Source organism: Rutidosis leptorrhynchoides, chromosome 4 (genome assembly GCF_046630445.1).
Source record: "Rutidosis leptorrhynchoides isolate AG116_Rl617_1_P2 chromosome 4, CSIRO_AGI_Rlap_v1, whole genome shotgun sequence".
In the NCBI taxonomy this organism is placed as follows: Eukaryota; Viridiplantae; Streptophyta; class Magnoliopsida; order Asterales; family Asteraceae; genus Rutidosis; species Rutidosis leptorrhynchoides.
The window spans coordinates 269,345,764-269,367,213 of record NC_092336.1 but is presented as its reverse complement, the minus strand read 5'-3'; the positions used below and the strand labels follow the sequence as shown (position 1 = coordinate 269,367,213).

Sequence of the window (21,450 nt, the reverse complement as noted above, 5' to 3'; positions counted from 1 at the left end):
ATGTCCATACGGATTTGTCCATAATAGTCCATCAGTCATAAATATAAAGTGCGAAAGTCTTCGTCAAATTATTCTTATTCCGGAAGTCAAATATTCCAACTAATTGGGGATTCGAATTGTAACAAGGTCTTAATACTTTGTTTAATGAATACACCAGGTTATCGACTGCGTGTAAACCAAGAATTTACTACTTTGTTAACAATTACACCAATTACCCTTGAATGTAATCCACCCCTGTTTCAACAAGTCTATTAACTATTAATCCAGTTTCGTGTCCGGTAAAATGAACAATTATTGGTATTTATAGATATCCCGCCCAACGTACCCAGTCAAGCGTATGTGGTTATATATAAATACGTCAAATTATAAGTCTATATATTAAATTAACGAGGTATCGTTTAGTTAATATAAAACCCATTAATAGCCCATAGTCTAATTTCTACAAGTGTTGTTCTTTTATCTAAACCCCAATTATGGTCCAAAGCCCAATTACCCAATCTTAATAATTTAGCCCAACATCATGATTACTTCGTCTTAAATAAGCATAATAATAACTTAGCTACGAGACATTAATTTAAAAATAACATTAACCATAACTCACAGTGATTAAAAATAGCGTAGCGTTACACGGACAGAATTTCGACTTACACCCTTACAACATTCGCTATCATATCCTTATTATTAGAATTTAAAATTAAAATTAAAATATAATATATATATATATATATATATATATATATATATATATATATATATATATATATCTTTACGTATGAATGAGAAGAGAAAAAGATGATGGATATTGAACCAAAACACGCGAATTTATAGCAATGTGGGCTGTCACCTACTGCCATGCGATCGCATGGCTTTTTGCCTTCCAGGCCATGCGATCGCATGACCCCTTTTTCCAGCTCACAAGACTTTGTTTCTTTGCTTGCCGACGGTTTATAATAATATATATAATATATAAATAATTTTAAGAATTATTTAAATATTATATTATATTCGTGTGCATAGTTGACTTGTAATTTTTAGTCCGTTGCGTCGAGCGTTGAAAGTTGACTTTGGTCTCGGTTCCGGATTTTCGAACGTCCTTGCGTATAATTTAATATCTTGCACTTTGCGTTTTGCGTCTTGTACTCTTGTAATTTTGAGACTTTTCTTATCAATAATTGTAACCACTTTGATTGCATTTTGTACTTTTGAGCTTTTTGGTCGTTTGCGTCTTCAATTTGTCGATTCTGTCTTTTGTCTTCACCTTTTATTATTTAAACGAATATCACTTGTAAATAGAACAATTGCAACTAAAAGCTTGTCTTTCTTGAGGGATAATGCTATGAAATATATGTTAGTTTTTAGCATTATCATATATGCACATAACTGTGAGATAAAATCTATTCAGGTTCAAATAAAAAAGGATAAATACATGTGAAGTGTAGATTTGTTGTTTGATTTTAATGATTTACAATAAACAAATGTGATGATAAACCATGTTCTAAATTTTTTAGGTTTTTAATTCGGAAAACCCTGTGCTTACAGTTAATAAACAACAAATTTTGTTTTAGAAAACACATTAACCTGAGCTCGACATGGCGGGAGATGGTTGTAGTTGATCGCTATTGCAAGTACAGAGATGGTGGCAGGTGAAAAGATACTCAGTATGAGGTACTTGAGAAGGTGAGGGATTTTTTGTATTGCCTTTTTTTTAAACATATATTTTTTAAAATACGGGATCATTTTTGCCTGGGCCGGGTCAAGTAGCGTATTACGGTGTATTAAAAAAATACCAAATATTTTACTATAGGTAAAATACCTAAACTTCTTCATCATCAGATCAGCTTAATGGCCAAATCCCACCATTTGGTCTCGAAAATTTCAAATTAACCGCCAACCTAATTAACACCACTAATTGACACAAAACAACCCGATCATAATTGAAACAAACCGCCAGTCTCATTCACTGTTTTATTATTTTCACAAACCCTAGCAGTGATCCATACTCCTTCAAATCGCTACTACAAACCGTCAGTTAATCATTTTGATGTTTTGCGATTACATAGTACTATACACAATCCCACGAACTCTGTAGGTAACTGCAGAAACCCCCTAAATTCGATAAATTCAAGAACTTGATACATCAAACATCATGGTACGTTTATGATTTCAATTCTATTGTATGCATACCTAGAACTACTAGTATTGTTAAGGTATTAGTCTTGTTATTATTGTTAGCCTCTTATTGTTGATTTTTTTAATGTATACAGAGCCAAAACAATAGGCCTAAACGAGGAGTTAGCAAACTTAAAGAAAAATCAGTGATTCCATTTGTGGTTGAATTTGACGAATTTGGGCATGCTATAGGAAAATATCAAGCTTTGTTTGCCAGTAACATAGGTGTTCTTACAAGGCGCATGATTGATTTTCTTGAGGATGATTGGAAAGTAGTATCTGATGATGAGAAAGACGTGTTATGGTTGGACATAAAGGTATCAAATCATAACTTATAAGAATTTTGTTTCATAAAGGTATCAGAATTTGTTAAACTAATGTTTAATTATATATATGTAACAACATTTACAGCAACATCATTTTATCGAAGATGATTTTGCGAAGAAACAAACGCTTCATCATTGCAACGGGGCTTTTAAGAGATTCGGGGCCAAGTTAAGAATGTATATGGTTCAAGGCAAGCTTCCTTATGAAGAAGTGCCAGATTACGGTTTCATAACTCCAGTAAAATGGAGAGAATTTTGTGCACTTGAAGACACACCAGCAAAAAGGGTTAGTGTTATGCATTTGCTTTTAAACATGTATGGAAATATATTTTTAAATTGATGGCAACTAATGTGATTTTTAATCCCATGCAAATTGTAAAGGAATTACGAGAAAAAGGCAGAGCAAACACCTTGAAACAATCAAAAGATAATTACGCCCGTGTAGGTCGTTCAGGTTATCGAGGCCATAAAGAAGAATGGGAGTTGGAGAAAAACGATCCTAAAAGGCGTACCGTATACCACGATATCTCCAATCCTGCTGCAAGGAATTATATACTCGGAAGGATGAAGCGAACGAAAGAATCGAAGAGGCCAATAGTTCTAGATACGAATGTGTCCCTTGTAGATAAAATTGTAATATACTTTAAATTGAATTTATAGCCTTATTAACCTAGAATTGTTTTATAACCGATTAATTTTATTGTTTTGTTCCAGGTTAATACAGATAAAAAAGGTGATGATGCCTTGTTAGTGAATGTGGGGAAAGAACACGGCGGTAGAACCAGAGGTGTTAGCAGCACGCTAAGATATAGCAAATTCGGTAAGAAACAAAAGGGAGAGCAATTCGTAACAATGGAAAAAGTACATGAATTTGTGGTTAAGGAGGTGCAAAGGGTGGTGGTGGAAAGAGAAAAAACAGGAACACATGAAACTTCACATGAAACAGCTACAACACCTGAACATCATTACCCGACAGAACATCACGACACGACAGGAAATATGCAACTGGTAGACGAACAAGTCGACGAACCGGTAGACGCACTGGAAGTCTTACAGGTAGACGAACTGGAACAGCTAAACGAACAGGTGGTGTTGAATGACAAGTTCGTTGAGAAAAAACGGCGAATGGAAGATCACCCAGTTGTGGAGAAACAAGTGGAGATCCAGCAAATAGAGGTGGAACAAGATAGAGTGGCTAAAAAACAGAAAGTGTATGCACTAGGTATGTAAAAAGAAGTGATTCATGAACTAAGGGTTCAAGAGCAAAGGGTCAAGAACCAACCATTTCCAGACTTGAAAAACATAAAGGTAACTGGTCTTCTTTTATTTCAAAAGCTAAATGGATAATTCAATACACATTTAAAGTATTAAATACTCTACAAATTATATTTGTTGTTTTTAATTTTTACAGGACGAAGTTAAAATCTTGTTATTTAACCCACATCGTATAGAGTCTCTTGTGTGTGGTCAGGGTACACTATATACAACCAACGAATTTACTCAAGTAAATGGGGAAAAAGTTGTTCCTTCTTACATGAAGGTGAAAATAAACAACTTTACTAAGGAAAACACATCATTGAGGCTTCCAATACCAGTCAAAGACTTGTCAAAAAATACAGTGAAGGAGGTTTTAGGTGATGTGGTTGGAAGTTTTGTACAATGGCCTCTCATGAAAATGACTCGCATCACTAAGGTACATGTACTGTAGAGCTTACTTACCCGTTTCTTGTGTTAATCTAAGTATTATAAATTATATCTTCATTCAGGAATTGGAGGCATATGTAAATGACATCAGTGCCCAAAAAAAAAAAACAGTACACAGTTCAAGTGGTGACACCACAAAGACTAATGGAATTGCAACAAAAAAAGGTTATTAATGTTTATATTCTGAATAATTTTTTTTCATGTAATACTCTCTGTATAGTTGAATACTCTGCCAATATTTGGATACTCTGAATACTTGTATAATTTTTACTATAAATATATTTAAATTTCATGTGTGTAACTTTATAGGTGAAGACAGAAATTGTTTTGTTCCACCCAATGAGTTCAGAACCTACACCGTGTGCTAGGGGGCATATGCATCCAACCGATGAGACTACCTTGATACATGGAAAGCGTGTGCTTCCGTGCTACATAAAGGTGTCCATAAACTTTGTTTTGCCTAGATTTGAATCTACATTGCTTCCAATACCAGATAAAAATCTTGAGTCTAATACACTAAAAGAGGCTATTGGGGCTATGATACAATGGCCTCTCTTGAAACTTCGTCCTTCAGAGAAAAACAAGGTACATGTATAATTGCTTACGTAATTTCTTGTATTGTTAAACTGAATTTAAGTGTTATATTTAATTTTGCCTCGATTGTTATCAGGATAATGCAATGAAATCAAAGAGGGTGGGATTACAAAATAGAATAGATAAAAGCAATGTGTCTATTGGTACTGGTAGTAAGCAGGTATATACATGCTCATCAAATTTAAGGTACATCATCATACGTATATACCTATATAATTTAAGTTATCTGATGTGGTGTTGCAGGTGCATCCATGTAACAATGGAGATTCAGGAATGCAACACCAAAAAAAGGGAGAACAATTGTATAGTAAGCTGCTTTCAATGGAACATCTCCTACCCAACAGATCATGTGTACAAGCTGCGTATACTAGATGGATGAGTCGAGAAGATCCTACCACTGGTTTCACTCTTAAAGAAAATCGAGGAGTTTTTGGCGTACCCGAAGAGTGCGTAAGTACGATTGGTGCTGATGACATCATCACACTTTGGACAAGGGGTTGCCTGGACTGCAGCATCATTTTTTCTTTCATGCTGTAAGTGCATTTAACAATTCATATGCACGTTTGACTATAGTTTACTGGTTTTGAGCTGACATGTTATTTTTTTTAATTTTTTTCGCATATTAGGGGTCTAGACAAGCTTATGAAAGTAGCTTTTACCGAACCATATGGGTTAATGAACCCTTATTATATATGTGGAACATTTATCACCTCAGACAAAAATTTTGTAATCAAGTACTTGAGGACCGCCTTCAGCTCTACTCAACAGTCTTTCTTCGCACCATATAATCAGAAGTATGTAATCATTCCTTATATATTATTGCTTACAAAAATTTTATCGTCTGACGAGTGTATTTTTATTTGCTAGTGGCCATTGGGTGTTGGTTTTTATATCTCACACTGAGTACAAAGGAATCATACTTTATTCAGTAAATAGGACTCATAAGAAGACGAAAGATGATTATCTGATCACAGACTGCATAACGCAGTAAGAATTATTTCTAAATTAATAATAGTTGTTACATTTACATTTACATTTACATTTACATTTACACATGTAATAATAGTTGTTGATTTAGAATTATTTCTAAATCTTGATTACATTTACATTATGTCACATTACACAATATCATTTGGTCATTTATTTGTCTAATTTTGAATAGGGCTTGGGGTCCTTTGCAATGGAATGTAGTTAAAGTTAGTCATCCTAGCTGTCTACAAACAGTCCTCTAAGTTGTTCATCCATGTTTTCATGTTCATTACGTGTTACATGTTAAATTAATACATGTGTATAAACGTGTGGTTATAATGCAGTGCAATCAATAACCCGGCAGTTGGGAGTGTGGATATTATGTGCTCAATTGGATGCATTCGATGGTACATAGTCATATAAAAAGGAAGTTATTAATATTGACGAAGTAAGTATTTTAAGTTATGAATTATTAAATTTTATCTTTAGGTATATGTTACAAAAAGCTTATATTATATATGTATATATGTATATATGTATATTTATATACATATATAAAATTTACAGCTATCATGGGATGAACGTTGTTTATCTACAATCGATCTCGACAATATTATGGAAAAATGGCATTTGTGGTCTCCTTTTTGATGTCTGGTATGTGTAACCTTTATGTGATCTGATATTGCGTGTCAACGGTCTTGGAGATTTGGTATTATTGTTAAAGTCCATATATTCATGCATGTTCAAAGTACTTTTCTTTCAAAACAGGTAAAGCAAATCAAGGAATTTTTTGAAGAGCAAGTGGATTTTTTGAGCTGCAAGATGCTTTGCTTTGAAATGGATTACTAGGCAGCTTTTTTCATTTGTAATACCTAGATGATTTAGATTTATGACTTTTTTCATTTGTGAATGTTATGAAGATAATTTATATGTATATTTGGGTTTTCTTTATTAATAAAATTAATTACTGTTTTATTCTTGTTAATCTGTTACATTTACCGGTATTTACCAGTTCTGCAATTCTGCAATTCAACACGTCTACTAGCACAACCAATTCAACACGTCTAATTGATTTTTAAAATTCTGTTACAATACAACACGTCTACTTGCAGAAGTCTGTTATATTTGGTGGCAATTTGAAATATTTAATTTTTAAATTTTTAAAAATTTAAAATTTTAAATATTTTAAAAATTTTGGCGGGTTTAAAAAAATATCCCGGAACACGTCTAATTGCAAATAGATTAACACGTCTAATTGCAACTACAATAACACGTCTAATTGCAATTAGATGAACACGTCTTATTACAACTAGATGAACACGTCTAATAGTGACTAACGGAAAATACAGAACACGTCTAATAGTAGGTAACGGAACACGTTAAATTGCAACTAACGGAACACGTCTAAATGAAACTAACAGACCACGTCTAATTGAAGATAACGGAACATGTCTAAAAGACACAAACGGAACAGCCTAATCTAACGATTTACAACACGTCTAATTACTGGTTTTTAGAGCGGTTCCTTGAACCACACTATATGAGTACACTCATTTGGAGCCCTCACATATAGACGTGTTGCGGAACACGTCTAAAAGACTTTTTCCACACGACTAAAAGTGCTGGAATGTAGTAGTGTTAGGTTTCGAATTCGTTAATTCAGGACCAATTTTAAGTGTGCTTTGGACTATGTATTTATGAAATTATAATTTGGATCAAACTATACAAATATTGACTTACATTTGATGGAAATGCTAATGATTTAAAAATCCATGTTCATATACACAATGGTGATTTTGTGTTTTTAACAATGCATAGCAATAACATGTGTATATTAAGTATTAGAATAACTAAACATTTAAATATAGATGATATTAATTTCAATAAACATATATACAATATGCTTGGCTAACTAACAAAACATTATGCTAATATAGATAAAATGTTAATGTTAATGTTAATGTTAATGTTAATGAAGATATGAATTGTCTCATTCTCTATAAAGAGGTGTTGAAATGAAAGAACTTTTCGATGATAAGACTTGTAAGAAAATGAAGTTATATTGAATAGTTGCTTAAAGGTAGATGGTATTCTAAGTAAAGGGTTTTTTGTTTTAATTGATTACATTATTTTTTGGCAATCTTTTTTTAATTTTTTTTTACTATTAAGTAGTTCTTTCTATAACTGAATTTGTTGATCTCAGCTTTCATGAGTATTTGATTAACATATTAGAGTATAAACATTAACCAGCCCGTTGACATTAATGAAAAAATTATTTGTAGTTTATACAAAAGAATTTTGAAAAATTTTGTTTAAGAAGTAACACATAGCAACATTTAACATCGAAATCACCTGAACATTTCATATAAACAATCTACATAACATTGTAGGTAAACTAACACACACTACACATAATAGTTGAAATACCTAGCATCCATACAGTAAATACAACCAACAAAAGGTACCAGTTTGAATACAAATTACATCATCCATCAATAAAATAATCCAAAAGAAAGCTTACTTCCCTGAGTTATAACTACTAACATATTAACGGAAAGGATATCCTGCTGTCAAATTTTCTACACATTACGCTTCACGGGAGACATGACAAACTTGCCTGATCTTGCTTTGTATGTTAAAATAGCTTTATCTTCCTTTTTAAATAATTTTCACGAACAAATTCCAGCCAACCACCCGATACATATAAATTCCTTTTTCTCCTTTCTGGGTTTGTTCGTAAAACCCATTTGAAATTGTTTCCTTCATGAGTAGTTGCCGTCACTTGTTTTCTTGCTCTCAACTTCCTCACCGCTAACAATTCTTTAGGTAGTCGCTATATCAATAAAATATTATATGCATTATGCTATATTATATGAAATATATAATACTTTAAAAAATTACACAACCACCATATTTAAAAAAATTGAAATTAAACACAATGAAACACCATTCACTTACCCAACATTTACCCTGCGGCATAACGAACTTAACACTAACATCATTGATATCATCAGCTCCGTTAACAATGAAATATATAATGGTCTACAACAACTATAGGATCAGTTATTTTTGAGATAAATTCCACGATGACTAATTTACAGTTCACCAAAAGATTAGTATGCTGATTTTTAGGAATTCAATAAACTGCCAAATCTTTTTTTTTATTTGGATAAATCCCACGTCCATAATATCAAGGAATTCAAAATAATAGTGATTTGTTATTAAAGTTAAAATGATATGTAATCTTTTGGGCATAATTCAAACGATTATTAACTAATTAAAATAAACACAAAAAAACAAAATTAATAATATTATTATATTAAAAAAATTTATACCATCACAAAAATAAATGAGAGTGAATAACTTACGTTTGAATTTGTATTGCAATATGAATAACACTAACTTATAAAGCAAAAAAACGTTTTATAATCTAGAATGAGAAATCAATAACACAACCTTCATTGATAATCATGGACTAATTAGTTACATTAATTTATACAATACCTGTTTTTCGTGATAGGCAGATTTAAAGCACATTCAACCAAAGAAGTGTCTGCATAGTCTTTTAAGTGATCCTCAACAATGGATTGTTACCCCTGAAAATGTGTTTTTGACGATCTATAAAACACAGGAAAACACAATATAATGACAAAACTTGAATAATCACATACAAAACTATATAATATCAATAACAATGAAAACTATATACATAGAGTTTACATACAGTGAGGCAAATTTACGAATAGTAGAATCACCTTACCTAATGATTCAAATACAAATAAGCAATTAGAAAGCAGAAATCATAAATAAATAAGAAACCGTGATTGACAATCATGGACTAATTAGTTACATAAATTGATTCAATACCCGTTTTACTAAAACGTAATATTTATACCAGATCCATCCAGAAAAGTGTCTTCATAGTATTATCATTCGGTCCTCAACAACGGATTGTTTTTCATCGGCACTGCTTGATCGCATCTCTCCCGGCTTGTCTTTTCAAGTTGTTTCCTAAACGTGGTTATCATTGAGTAAGTGAGTAATTTCCTACATCATACTTCTCCTTCGTGCATCTCTATCGACCAAGTATCTTCTTCATTTATCCTTTTGTTGTATAGAATTTAGTCATGTCCTGTATATTATATTCCTCTCAGAGCCCTCGAGTCGCCTAAAAGACTATCTGTATGTTTCCGGTTGTACATTGTTTATATTGGTTATAATATAATTATCTGTTGGCTTTTCAAAAAAAAAAAAAAAAAACGGATTGTTTTTCATGATTGTTCATCACAATCTTTGTAACATGATAACTAAATTTATGATAGTGGTTCTGTATGGTGGTTCTGTATCATGAACATCGAATGGTGCATCATGATTAACAATCTCAACATCAAAAAATTGACGAACTATTCAATTGATTTTAGAGGAAAGAAGATAAGATGTCGATGAATATGAATGAAAATTGATGAGAGCGTTTCTATTTTGTTATGAAACTGACGATTTAGAGAGTTTTTAGAATTCAAAATTCAAAATCCTATGCTAAATAGACTTTCATGTCATTAGTGGTTATAATTAAGGATCAATTAGAATTTAACATTTAGGATTACATGTCAGCTTTTAAAGAGAGGATGACACATAGAATTTACATCCCTCGATTTATTATAGGTTATAGATTATAGATAGATAGATATTGTATAACATAAATTTTATTTTCAAAAGACAAAATTTTACTCCTCGTCCCTTATGTTTACATCAAATTTGACTCCTTGTCCTTTTTTTTTTTTTTGTGCATCCCTCATCCATAATATTTGAACTTTCTACATTCCTCGTCCTTCCGTCTATTTTCAGTTAGTTTTAGACATTATGTTAAGTCATGTGCCAGACATGTGAGGTTATTTTCGTCATTTTACCTTTTTCTTTGATAGACTTCATATTCACCCATACAATACTTCAATCTTCATATTCATCTGCACAAACCCCCAAATCAAACCCATCTAACCCTAAAACTAATCCAAACATAAAATCTAACATAATTATCATAATCAACATCGTCCATAAATTTTATGATATAAGTGTAGGTTGCATCGAATAGTATAGTAGGGAAAACAAAAACAAATGCCAACCAAGTGTGAATTCTAGATATGAATTTTGTGGGTCAAATACTATATCTGGATGAATTTTACGATTCAAGAACACAAGTAACAAGTGTGAATTTCATTTAATGGTATTTGCAGCAGCTACAATTACTCCCTTTTGATTCGAACTCCATTACTTTCTTGAAGAATAACCGACATCACCTCCATCGATCATCTTCGACCATCATACCACCGTCGCGGGCAGCCGGCCACCACGGTATCCACTCAAATCAGCATCTTTGGCCATGGTCGTCGATTGCAGTCCGTAAATTGAAAGGTAAACCAATTCCAGATCTGCTAATCGAAATCACATATGCAAAACTAAACAAAAATTCGAGTAGATCTAGTAAAAAAAAAGAATGAAGATGAAGGTGAAACAAAAATTTCGAGTAGATCTAAACAAAAATCTCAGTGGGCACATGTAAATCCAGATGTGTAATTTTGTTTTGTTGACTTTTTAAAGTTAATGTTTTTGATTTTGAGACAATGAAGATGAAGGTGAAATGATGAGGGTGAGAAAGTGATGAATAAATTAGGTTGTTGTTGTTGATTTATAATCTGGATAGTTAAAAGAGAAATGTAGATAGAGATATATATGACATAAAAGTAGGTAGGTAGATTAATAAATACCGAGTATAAATTAGGAATTAAAATAAAAAGGACTATTTTACCCTCATGTGCATGCCACATGATTGAAGATAACAGCTGAAATTAACGTGAAATGGACGGAAGGACGAGAGATGTAAAAATGTGATATATTAGAGACGATGAATGTACAAAAAAAGAAAAAAGACAAGGAATCAAATTTGACGTAAACATGGAGTGAAATTTTGTGTTTTTAAAAGTTATAAACTAGTTTTGTATTAACGCTTAAATAATTCATTTTCATTCACTCCTAGAAATATCACAAGTTCAATTAAAATTTAATTTTGGGCCAAAACTGTCAAATCTCAGATCCGTGGTAAGACCAGGGTTCAATGTTTTCTTCAATTTAGAATTAGATCGTTATTAATTTTATAATATCAGATCATTATACTATACCTTCCGTTATCTTCTAGTATTTCTGTTGCAGCATCGATAAAATAGGGTTACTTTTAGCAGGTAGCTAAGCTCTATATAAAAAATGGATCCGGATTCAGTGAAATCGACTTTGCAAACTTTAGCTTATGGAAATGTTATGGCTGCAGCTGCTCGTGATTACCAGAAGGTTTTTCAATTTCAGTTCTCATAAAATTTATTTATATTTATATATAAATATATATAATGATAATGATTAATTATGGTTGTACTATTGTGTTATTTCTAGATTCTAGATTCATACGAAGTACTTAAATGTGATAGATCACATTGTTTATGTTATAGTACTCTTATTACTGGCTGTTTAATGTGATTTTAAAATTATATAAATCTTAAATAAATGTTGAAAGGTTTAAAGTTAAAATGTACAAAACATAGAAACCAAAACGATTAGAGAGGTTGAGGGAATACTAATATTTTAAAAATGCTACTGAATTTCTGAAATAATGAAAAACCGCTTTACATATACGAATGGGAATGCAAAGTTTAAAGTCTTAGAGAGCTCCCAACGGTGCTGTCCTGCACCCCGCCCAGCCAACCACCCTCCTGGGCGCCGTTGGCAGCGGCTAGCCCAGGGTGCCGTCACCCTCCACCTCGTTCCTCTGCTCGTCTCTTTGTGAAATATTTCTGGACGGATGAAAATGGTTTCTTGACTTGTACATGGTGTTCTAATATATGTACACACAATAATTAATTAATATAGCGGGTCCCAATTTATTTGAGGAAGTATGTCAGTGTCTAGCCATGTGGGAAGGAAGTGCTGATGTGGCAGCTAGTCCTGGGGAGGAAGGTCTGTCACCATTGGGAGCACTCTTACAAAATACGAACCTACCCTTTCCAGGGATATGATCCTCTTTGGTACATCTACGTACCAGGTTTGTTTTAGTATTAGGCCAGTACACCAATCCATAACGCATTATTAGTTGATAGCAAAATTGAAGAAATTTGGTACCAGATTATAAAACAGAATAGTAAAATTTAAGAACAAGAACGTATTGGAAATCCTTCTCCAATTATAGAAAAACTCTTATTACAATCATATCATTACATAAAGCAACTATCCCTATTTATAGTTGACTAACCTTGTTCATTAAGTAAGTCTAGAATAATCTAGGATAATCAAGTTTAGAATAATCTAGGATAATCAAGTCTAGAATAAATTAGAATAGTCAAGGAAGAAGTAAAATTGAAAACAATGACGGCTAGCCCACTTGTTCTCCGTTCACACGTTCCACCTCCTCAAATCCATTTGAGATATAATTTCACAAAATTAACCTCTAACTATTACTTTATGTCAAGATTGGTCCAACAATCACCCCTCAATCTTGACCTTGAGTCATCATTTATTTCTTTGAGTCTTCAATCCTTTGAACCCCAAGAATCTCTCTCATTTCAGCAAACTTTAACTTCGGCAATGCTTTTGTAAGAATATCAGCCCGCTGTTGAACCCCACTGATGTGTTCAACTTTAATCTTCTCGTTTTCAACACACTCTCGTATGAAATGATACCGTGTGTCGATATGCTTACTTCTTCCATGAAATACCGGATTTTTCATCAATGATATTGCTGACTTATTATCAACTTTGATTACAACTTGTTCTTCTTTTCTTCCAGTTATTTCAGCTAGGAGTCCCCTTAACCATATTGCTTGACAAGCTGCTGCAGTAGCAGCCATAAATTCTGCTTCACGGGATGATAAGGCCACCGTTTGTTGTTTTTGTGAATTCCAAGCAATTGGTCCATCATCAAAGTAGAACACTAATCCAGTAGTATTCTTTCCATCATCTGGGTCCACCGAGAAGCTGCTGTCGCTAAATCCAAGTAGGTTATTGCTACCATTCCTTCGATAGTGAATACCCAGGTCTACTGTACCTTTCAAGTACCTGAGAATTTGCTTAACAGCTTGAAGATGAGTAATTTTAGGAGTTTGCATATACCTACTTGCATATCCCACCGAGTATGCAAGATCCGGCCGTGTACGAGTTAAATACCGAAGGCATCCAATTATTTTTCGGTATTCAGTTGCATTAACACATCTGCTGCCATCATCTTTCATCAACTTCAGACCTGGTCCCATTGGATATTTGGTGGAATTGCACTCCCACATTCCTACTTCCTCTAGGATTCTTTTAGCATATCTTGATTGATGAATTTTTATTCCATCTATGCCTTGTATTACTTCGAGTCCGAGATAATAAGAAAGTAAGCCCAGATCACTCATCTCGAATTTATCTTCCATTTGCTTTTTGAATTGTTTAATTTTCTCCGGGTTATTACCTGTTACAATCAAATCATCAACATAGATTTCTACCAAAAGTGATCCTTCTTGTGTTCTTTTTGTGTATACAGCTTGTTCAAGCTTACACCTTTGAAATCCATATTCCTTTAGAACTCCATCTAATTTTGTATTCCAAGCACGTGGGGCTTGCTTCAAGCCATAGAGAGCCTTTGACAGTCTGTACACCTTTTGTTCCTTCCCCTTTATCACAAAACCTTCCGGTTGAGATACGAAGACTTCTTCCTTGAGGTCACCGTGTAGAAATGCTGTTTTAACATCTAGGTGATGAACATCCCACCCTCTTTGGGCTGCCAAAGCTAGAATAAGTCTAACAGTCTCAAGTCTAGCTACGGGTGCGAATACCTCGTCAAAGTCTACACCATGTGTTTGGATGTAGCCTTTGGCAACTACCCTTGCTTTATGTCGTGTGACATTTCCTTTTGCATCCCTTTTAATTTTGTATACCCATTTTAGTCCAATAGGTCGGTGTCCTTGTGGTAGATCCATTAACTCCCAAGTATTATTCCTTTCAATGGAAGCTATTTCACCTTCCATAGCTTGCTTCCATTCTTTATGTCTTGTAGCTTCCTTGAAATTTGTTGGTTCTCCTTCGGTAAGAAGAAGATCATATATATCACTTTGATTTTTCCAACCTCGTGGTGGTGTATCATCATATGTCTCCTCTTCTGCCATAGATGGATCTGACTCATTGACTGTATCTGTCGAGAGACAAGACAACATAGGTCCTTGTTGTTTTACTGTTGTTTCAGGGCTGCTAACATCAGAATGGGTTATGCTTTCCTCATTGGTCGATCTTCCTTGACTTGAGGAGTTGCTGCTTTGTGAGCTATATGAGCTACTTGGGCTGCCTGGTTCGGTAGGCCCATTTTCGGAATTTTGATCAGCCGAGACAACTTCACCGGGGTTTATATGTATCACGAATTCTCCTTTGTGATTAGGTTCTTGATTGTATTCTACTCCGGAATGCCAATCCCATTTGCGTGCTTCATCAAATTCCACATCTCGACTGATTACTATTTTCATCTTCTCAGGATCATACATACGATGTGGCTTAGTTCCTGGTTCAGTTCCTAAATAAACCATAGGAATACTTCTTCTGTCATCAAGTTTTTTTTACTTGATCTGAAGGTACTTCCACATATCCAACACATCCAAACACCCGTAAATGATCAAGATTTGGTCTTCTTCCTTTTAAAGCCTCATATGGTGTTTGATTTTTCAGAATCTTCGTGGGCAACCTGTTTAGAACATAAACCGAGTGACGTACTGCTTCAGCCCAGAAACTTTGTGGCATATCCATTGCTTTAAGAATACTCCTTGTTGTGCTCATCACTGTTCGATTTCGCCTTTTAACAATACCATTCTGCTGTGGCGTGTAAGGTGCAGTCAATTGTCTTGTGATTCCAGCATAATCACAATACTGATTGAACTCGTTGGATGTAAATTCTCCTCCCCGATCAGTTATAAGGACCTTTTTTTCCCTTCCATATTGATTTTCAGCAATCGCCTTGAATTTCTTGAATTGCTCAAACGCCTCTCCTTTGGTTTTTAACATGAAAGACCACATAAACCTGCTGTGATCATCAACAATCAGCAGAATATACTTGTTTCCAGCTTGGGAGGCAGGGGATATGGGTCCGCACAGATCTGCATAAACCTGTTCCAGTGGATTTTGGGCTCTAAAAGTTGTCTGAACAGGAAAACTTTGTCGTGAATGTTTCCCTGCTAAACATGCTTCGCACATCTGTGTAGGGTGATCAATAACCGGCACTCCATCAACTAGATTGTTGGTCCCTAGCCGCTTTATTGTATCAAAGTTCACATGACCGAGACGGGCATGCCACAACCATGTTGGATCATCAATCTTGGCATGTAAACAGATTGGTGTCCCAACCTCAAGATTAATTTTATACAGCCGATTAGGAGACCTTTGAACCTTCATTAGCAGCGATCCATCTACCTCATATATAAGAAACCATGTTTGATCAAGATTACACAACCACCTTCTTCAGCTTGCCCAAGACTAAATATGTTAGTCTTTAAGTATGGGATATAAAGTATGTCGGTCAACAAACGTTGTTCACCATTTTTACATGTTAAAAGAATAGATCCTCTTCCTTCTATATCTACACACGAGTTATCCCCAAATCTCACTGTACCACCAATATCCGTATCAAGTTTTGGAAACAGTCCTTTGTTTCCCGTCATGTGGTTTGTTGCTCCAGTATCTAAGTACCACATGTTTTCTCCACCATCATGTGACTCATACTTTGCTGGAAAAACCTTCTTTTCACTTAGATGAATTACTTCCTTCTCGCTTCTTTGATTGGCTACGGACATCAATAGTGCAGGTCTGTCATCATTAGCCACTGGTAGTTCGATTGATCTAGCATGAGTCAAATTTGCTTGTTCTCTTTTCTTTCGTGTTGGACAATCCGATGAGAAGTGTCCAAATGCATCACATCGAAAACACTGCAGCTTGGATCGATCTTTAGTTAAGTTTTCAGTTGTTTGTCTACCAGCAAAAAGGTTTTGTCCGCGGCCTGAACCCCTTCCTCGACCACCAAACTGTCCACGACCTCGGCCCCTACCCCGGGTGTCTTGGCCATTCCCTCGACCTCGACCAAAGCTGTTTTCCCTTTTCTTTCTTAAGTCTCATCCTTCATAGGACAACAGAAGTTGGTCATGGTTGGTCATGGCTGTTATTTGTAGTCTTTAGACTGGTTTGTTCTTCGTAAGCTTTTAGCCTACCCACAACTTCCTGGAATTTCACCGTTTTGAGATCAACCAGTTGTTCGATAGTGGCTGCCATATTTAAGAATTTTTCTGGTATGGCAGTTAATATTTTTCTCACCAACGTGGTTTCCTCAATGACGGTTCCAAGTGCAGCTGATTTTGAGGCAATTCCAGAAAGTTTTGCTGCAAAATCATCAATTTTTTCGTTATCTTTCATCCTTGCTACTTCAAATTCAGCTTTAAGAGTTTGAAGCCTAGCCTCCATTACTCGTTCAACTCCAAGGTGACGGGTCTTGATTGCATCCCAGATTTCCTTTGCATGGGTGCAACCTGCAACTTGAAGAATCAAGTCTTCAGGTAAAGACTGATACAGATAAGCGATTGCAGCATTATCCTTTTTCTGATCGACATCAGTTCCAGGTTCAATTGATTCCCAGATTCTATGTGCCTTAAAAATCGCTTTGATCCTAAGCGACCAGATGGGATAATTGGTCGCAGTTAGGATAGGGCACTGGAACGTAAGATGGCTGGTATCCTTGATTGCATCCGAGGTATTGATAATATCCCCCATGAATCTATTCTTCGATCGACGCTCGTATTTTTCTGTCTTAGAATCTGGTGATTGATCTAGTCCTTTTGATCAACAACACGATCCCTTTTGTAACTTAGCTCTGATACCAATTGAAGAAATTTGGTACCAGATTATAAAACAGAATAGTAAAATTTAAGAACAAGAACGTATTGGAAATCCTTCTCCAATTATAGAAAAACTCTTATTACAATCATATCATTACATAAAGCAACTATCCCTATTTATAGTTGATTAACCTTGTTCATTAAGCAAGTCTAGAATAATCTAGGATAATCAAGTTTAGAATAATCTAGGATAATCAAGTCTAGAATAAATTAGAATAGTCAAGGAAGAAGCAAAATTGAAAACAATGACGGCTAGCCCACTTGTTCTCCGTTCACATGTTCCACCTCCTCAAATCCATTTGAGATATAATTTCACAAAATTAAGCTCTAACTATTACTTTATGTCAAGATTGGTCCACCAAAAATTTGATAATTTTAATTTAAAAGCATGTTGCTTTTGTGATGATATTAGTTACTGTATCAAAGCTTATTTATGTATTTAATTTTTGTAGGAAATATTAGCTCAAGAAAAGGCACAAACATCATCGTCTTTTAATGAGGAGGTAGATCTTGATGAGTTAATGGATGTAAGTTGGAACTACAGTATATATTAGACATTAGTTTATAGTATATGTTTGCTATTCTATAGTTTCGTCTTAATCAACTCACATTTAACAGGATCCTGAGCTTGAAAAGTTGCACGCAGATAGGATTGCTGCTCTTAAGGTGGTTATTATACTCTCTCTCTCTCTCTCTCTCTCTATATATATATATATATATATATATATATATATATATATATATATATATATATAAAATGCAAACATTTGCAGTACATGAAATTGAGACGTTTGTGTCTTTATGCTTTTGATCATTTCACTTTACAAGAGAGAAGCTGAGAAAAGACAATCTTTGACAAAAAAAGGACATGGAGAGTACAGGGAGGTAACTGAAGGAGACTTTTTGGGTGAAGTCACTGGTAGTGAAAAGGTTATTTGCCACTTCTATCATCGGGAGTTTTATCGCTGCAAGTAAGTGTTGTAATACACTCTCGCTTATAGTATTAGGACTTACATTTATTAGACCATGATTTTACCTTTTTAACAATGTTAAAGTTTGGATGATTATAACGCTATACACTGATATATTACAACTCTTGATGCTGTTTTCTGGAAAAGCATACCAAATGTCATGTCATTCAATATTGCGCCGAAGTTTAAACTATCCTTGTCTATCTGTCTCGATAGATGACCAAAACTTTTGTTTCAGTAAAAATTTGATCTTACAAAACACCACCTGTCATCGGTGTGCACAATAAAGATTTTACATGTTAGCTAACTTAATACAAGGACAAGTTGTTATGCTGTCTGTACAAGGGATAGAGACTGGTTAAAATATGTTTGAAATATTTGTATTTAACATATTTTTATTTCAAAGTCAATGTTGGTCAACGCCCGTCTCAACCCCGTCTAGACCTTTCAAGGTCCTGACCGATTCGCCTCCATCTCGTGTCTATTTCTACCTTTCAAAGGGGTGTGATATCACAATTAAAAATAAATTGCAGGAAATAAAGCATTTTAATGATGAAAGGTTAAAGACTCAACTATGAACTATCCACAGCTACACTTTTGGTTAAAGGCATTAATAAAACATCTTCTTGTAATTTACATTTTATTAGATGGCCTTTGATTCTTAAGTCCTATCAGGAACCCTAAATCATTAATTTAAAAGATTAGTTGACACACTATTTTATATCTATGCAATTTTTGTAATCATTTGACACACTATTTAAATTGAAGAAATTGTCGACCCAACTTGTACCAAAATACTGTTTTCTCCCTTACCCGACCCACCCATTTTGCCACCAGTAGCAATCAATGTTGCCTCTTTGATGTGTTTAGGTGCACTGTCCCAAATTTCTGTATTCTTGTATACATTCTTTTACTGTTCTAATACACAAAATCTATGTATCCATTCTAGATAATAATGTTGATATATCTTGTAGGATAATGGACAAGCATTTGAAGTCTCTTGCGCCGAATCATGTAGATACCAAGTTTATCAAAGTAGACGCAGAGGTCTGTTTTTGAGTTTCTTGCAGTGTTGCACAACTCAGAATTACTCGGCGAGTTCTCTCTTTTTGCAACTCGGCGAGTACTCGGTCAAACTTGGCCAAAATTAGAATTTACTTAGAAAATCGGTTAAAATTCGGTCTGAACTTGGGATTACTCGGGAAATTGCTTAAAACTCAATCAAATAATTCAAAGTCAAATTTGGTCAATATCCGAGTGCTCCCCTGATTCATACTTGTATTGCTGTACTCAAATTCACTCTTCTATCATTCTCATTAGCATCAAATATCCTGCAGAATTCTCCGTTCTTCGTCACTAAACTAGGAATCAAGACATTGCCATGCGTTATACTCTTCAGGTTATTTTTATATATGCATGCTAACGTGATTGGATTTCAGTTTTAGTTTTTAACTGTGTGTCTGAAACTTCGTTATTTTTTCAGAAAAGGAATTGCAGGTGATCGACTGGTTGGGTTTCAAGATCTCGGAGGAAAGGATGATTTTAGCACGAGGAAGCTAGAAGCTTTTTTGATAAAGAAAGGTATTAACATTTTGTTTTATGATTGCTTAATTGGTACTTTCACGTTGTGTGCACTAAGTTTTGTTTTGTAATTCCACTTTTATTGGTTTCGTTATCATGTTATTGACTAGTGGTGACATTTTTAATCTACTATTTATCAGCGGGTTGATTCGGGTTATGTTATAATATATCATAAGGATAAAAAAAGGTTAGCTTAGACTGAAAACGGTCCAAATGACTGGAACATTTCAAACAGGTTGTGTGACCCAAAATGCATTTCTCATAAACCCTCCAGTATCATTTTAGTCAAACTGTTACATTCGTATTGAACTAATAATGCAAGTAATCATATCTTGATACAATAATTATTTTAGAAGTATTGGACAAAAATGTTGAGTTCAACCCATCGTATAGACCCTTAGCCAACCTGTTCATATCGTCAGTAATGCTGATGATTGTGGTCACCAAGTCATGTTTGTTGTGTAGGTATAATAGACGAGAAGAAAAAGAATGATGACGAGGAAGCTGAATACGACGAAAGTAGACGCAGGACCGTGAGAGTTTCTGCAAATCATGATTCCGACTCTGAATAAAGTAAATTTATGCATTTTAGTTTTGATAATGGCACCATGTATTTTGTCATGATTTTGTATCACCGACTTTAAGTTTGTAATACTATAATGTATCATTTAAATTTAATATTTAATAATTAATTAGAAATTAATACTAGTATTAAAATTAAATCAATATAAACGAGTGGTGGCAGATCTGTGTTAACTTTAATGGGTTTTGAAAAGTATTCATTAATTTCTATCTTGAATCAGAATAGGTTATTTGTTTACAAAGTATGAAAATGGTTATGTAACCAGAGTACAAGAAATACTTGGATATCATAGTTTATAAATGAAGCACTGCACAATCATTGAAAATAATACGTACATACAGAGAGAGATTCAGATCCATGTAATTTATTGGTTAAGATAGATTATAGAAGCACAAGGGTTGACAATAGCATAAGATTAAAGCTCCAGATCACGTTCAATATATCCATTTCTTCCGGACTTAATGTTACTATATGGCTTCAACACCTGCACCCTTTAGCGTATCATACAGAACCATACTGGCTTTCCCCACCTGAAATCCAACTCATAAATTCCACTGTAGTGGTTTCCAAGCCTTAGTAGGGGGACTCGCGATTAGTTGGCAAGCAACCCGA

The 21,450-nt window shown here is 34.2% G+C and overlaps 1 protein-coding gene across 3 annotated transcripts; it reads left to right on the top strand.

Moving 5' to 3' along the window:
* Positions 1–11,805: 11,805 nt before the first annotated feature.
* LOC139843545 (thioredoxin domain-containing protein PLP3B-like) lies at positions 11,806–20,827 on the top strand. 3 transcript variants are annotated; one of them, XM_071833648.1, is made up of 9 exons: positions 11,806–11,855; positions 11,996–12,101; positions 18,156–18,230; positions 18,322–18,369; positions 18,532–18,674; positions 19,649–19,721; positions 20,012–20,073; positions 20,158–20,255; positions 20,721–20,827. In XM_071833648.1, the coding sequence occupies exons 2-9, from the start codon at positions 12,018–12,020 to the stop codon at positions 20,825–20,827; spliced, it is 690 nt and encodes a 229-aa protein (XP_071689749.1). In that variant the 5' UTR covers positions 11,806–11,855; positions 11,996–12,017. The 3 variants fall into 3 exon arrangements, with proteins under 3 accessions (XP_071689749.1, XP_071689748.1, XP_071689750.1); XM_071833647.1 differs by having other exon boundaries at positions 11,811–11,855; positions 11,993–12,101; XM_071833649.1 differs by having other exon boundaries at positions 11,831–11,855; positions 11,967–12,101.
* Positions 20,828–21,450: the final 623 nt, after the last annotated feature.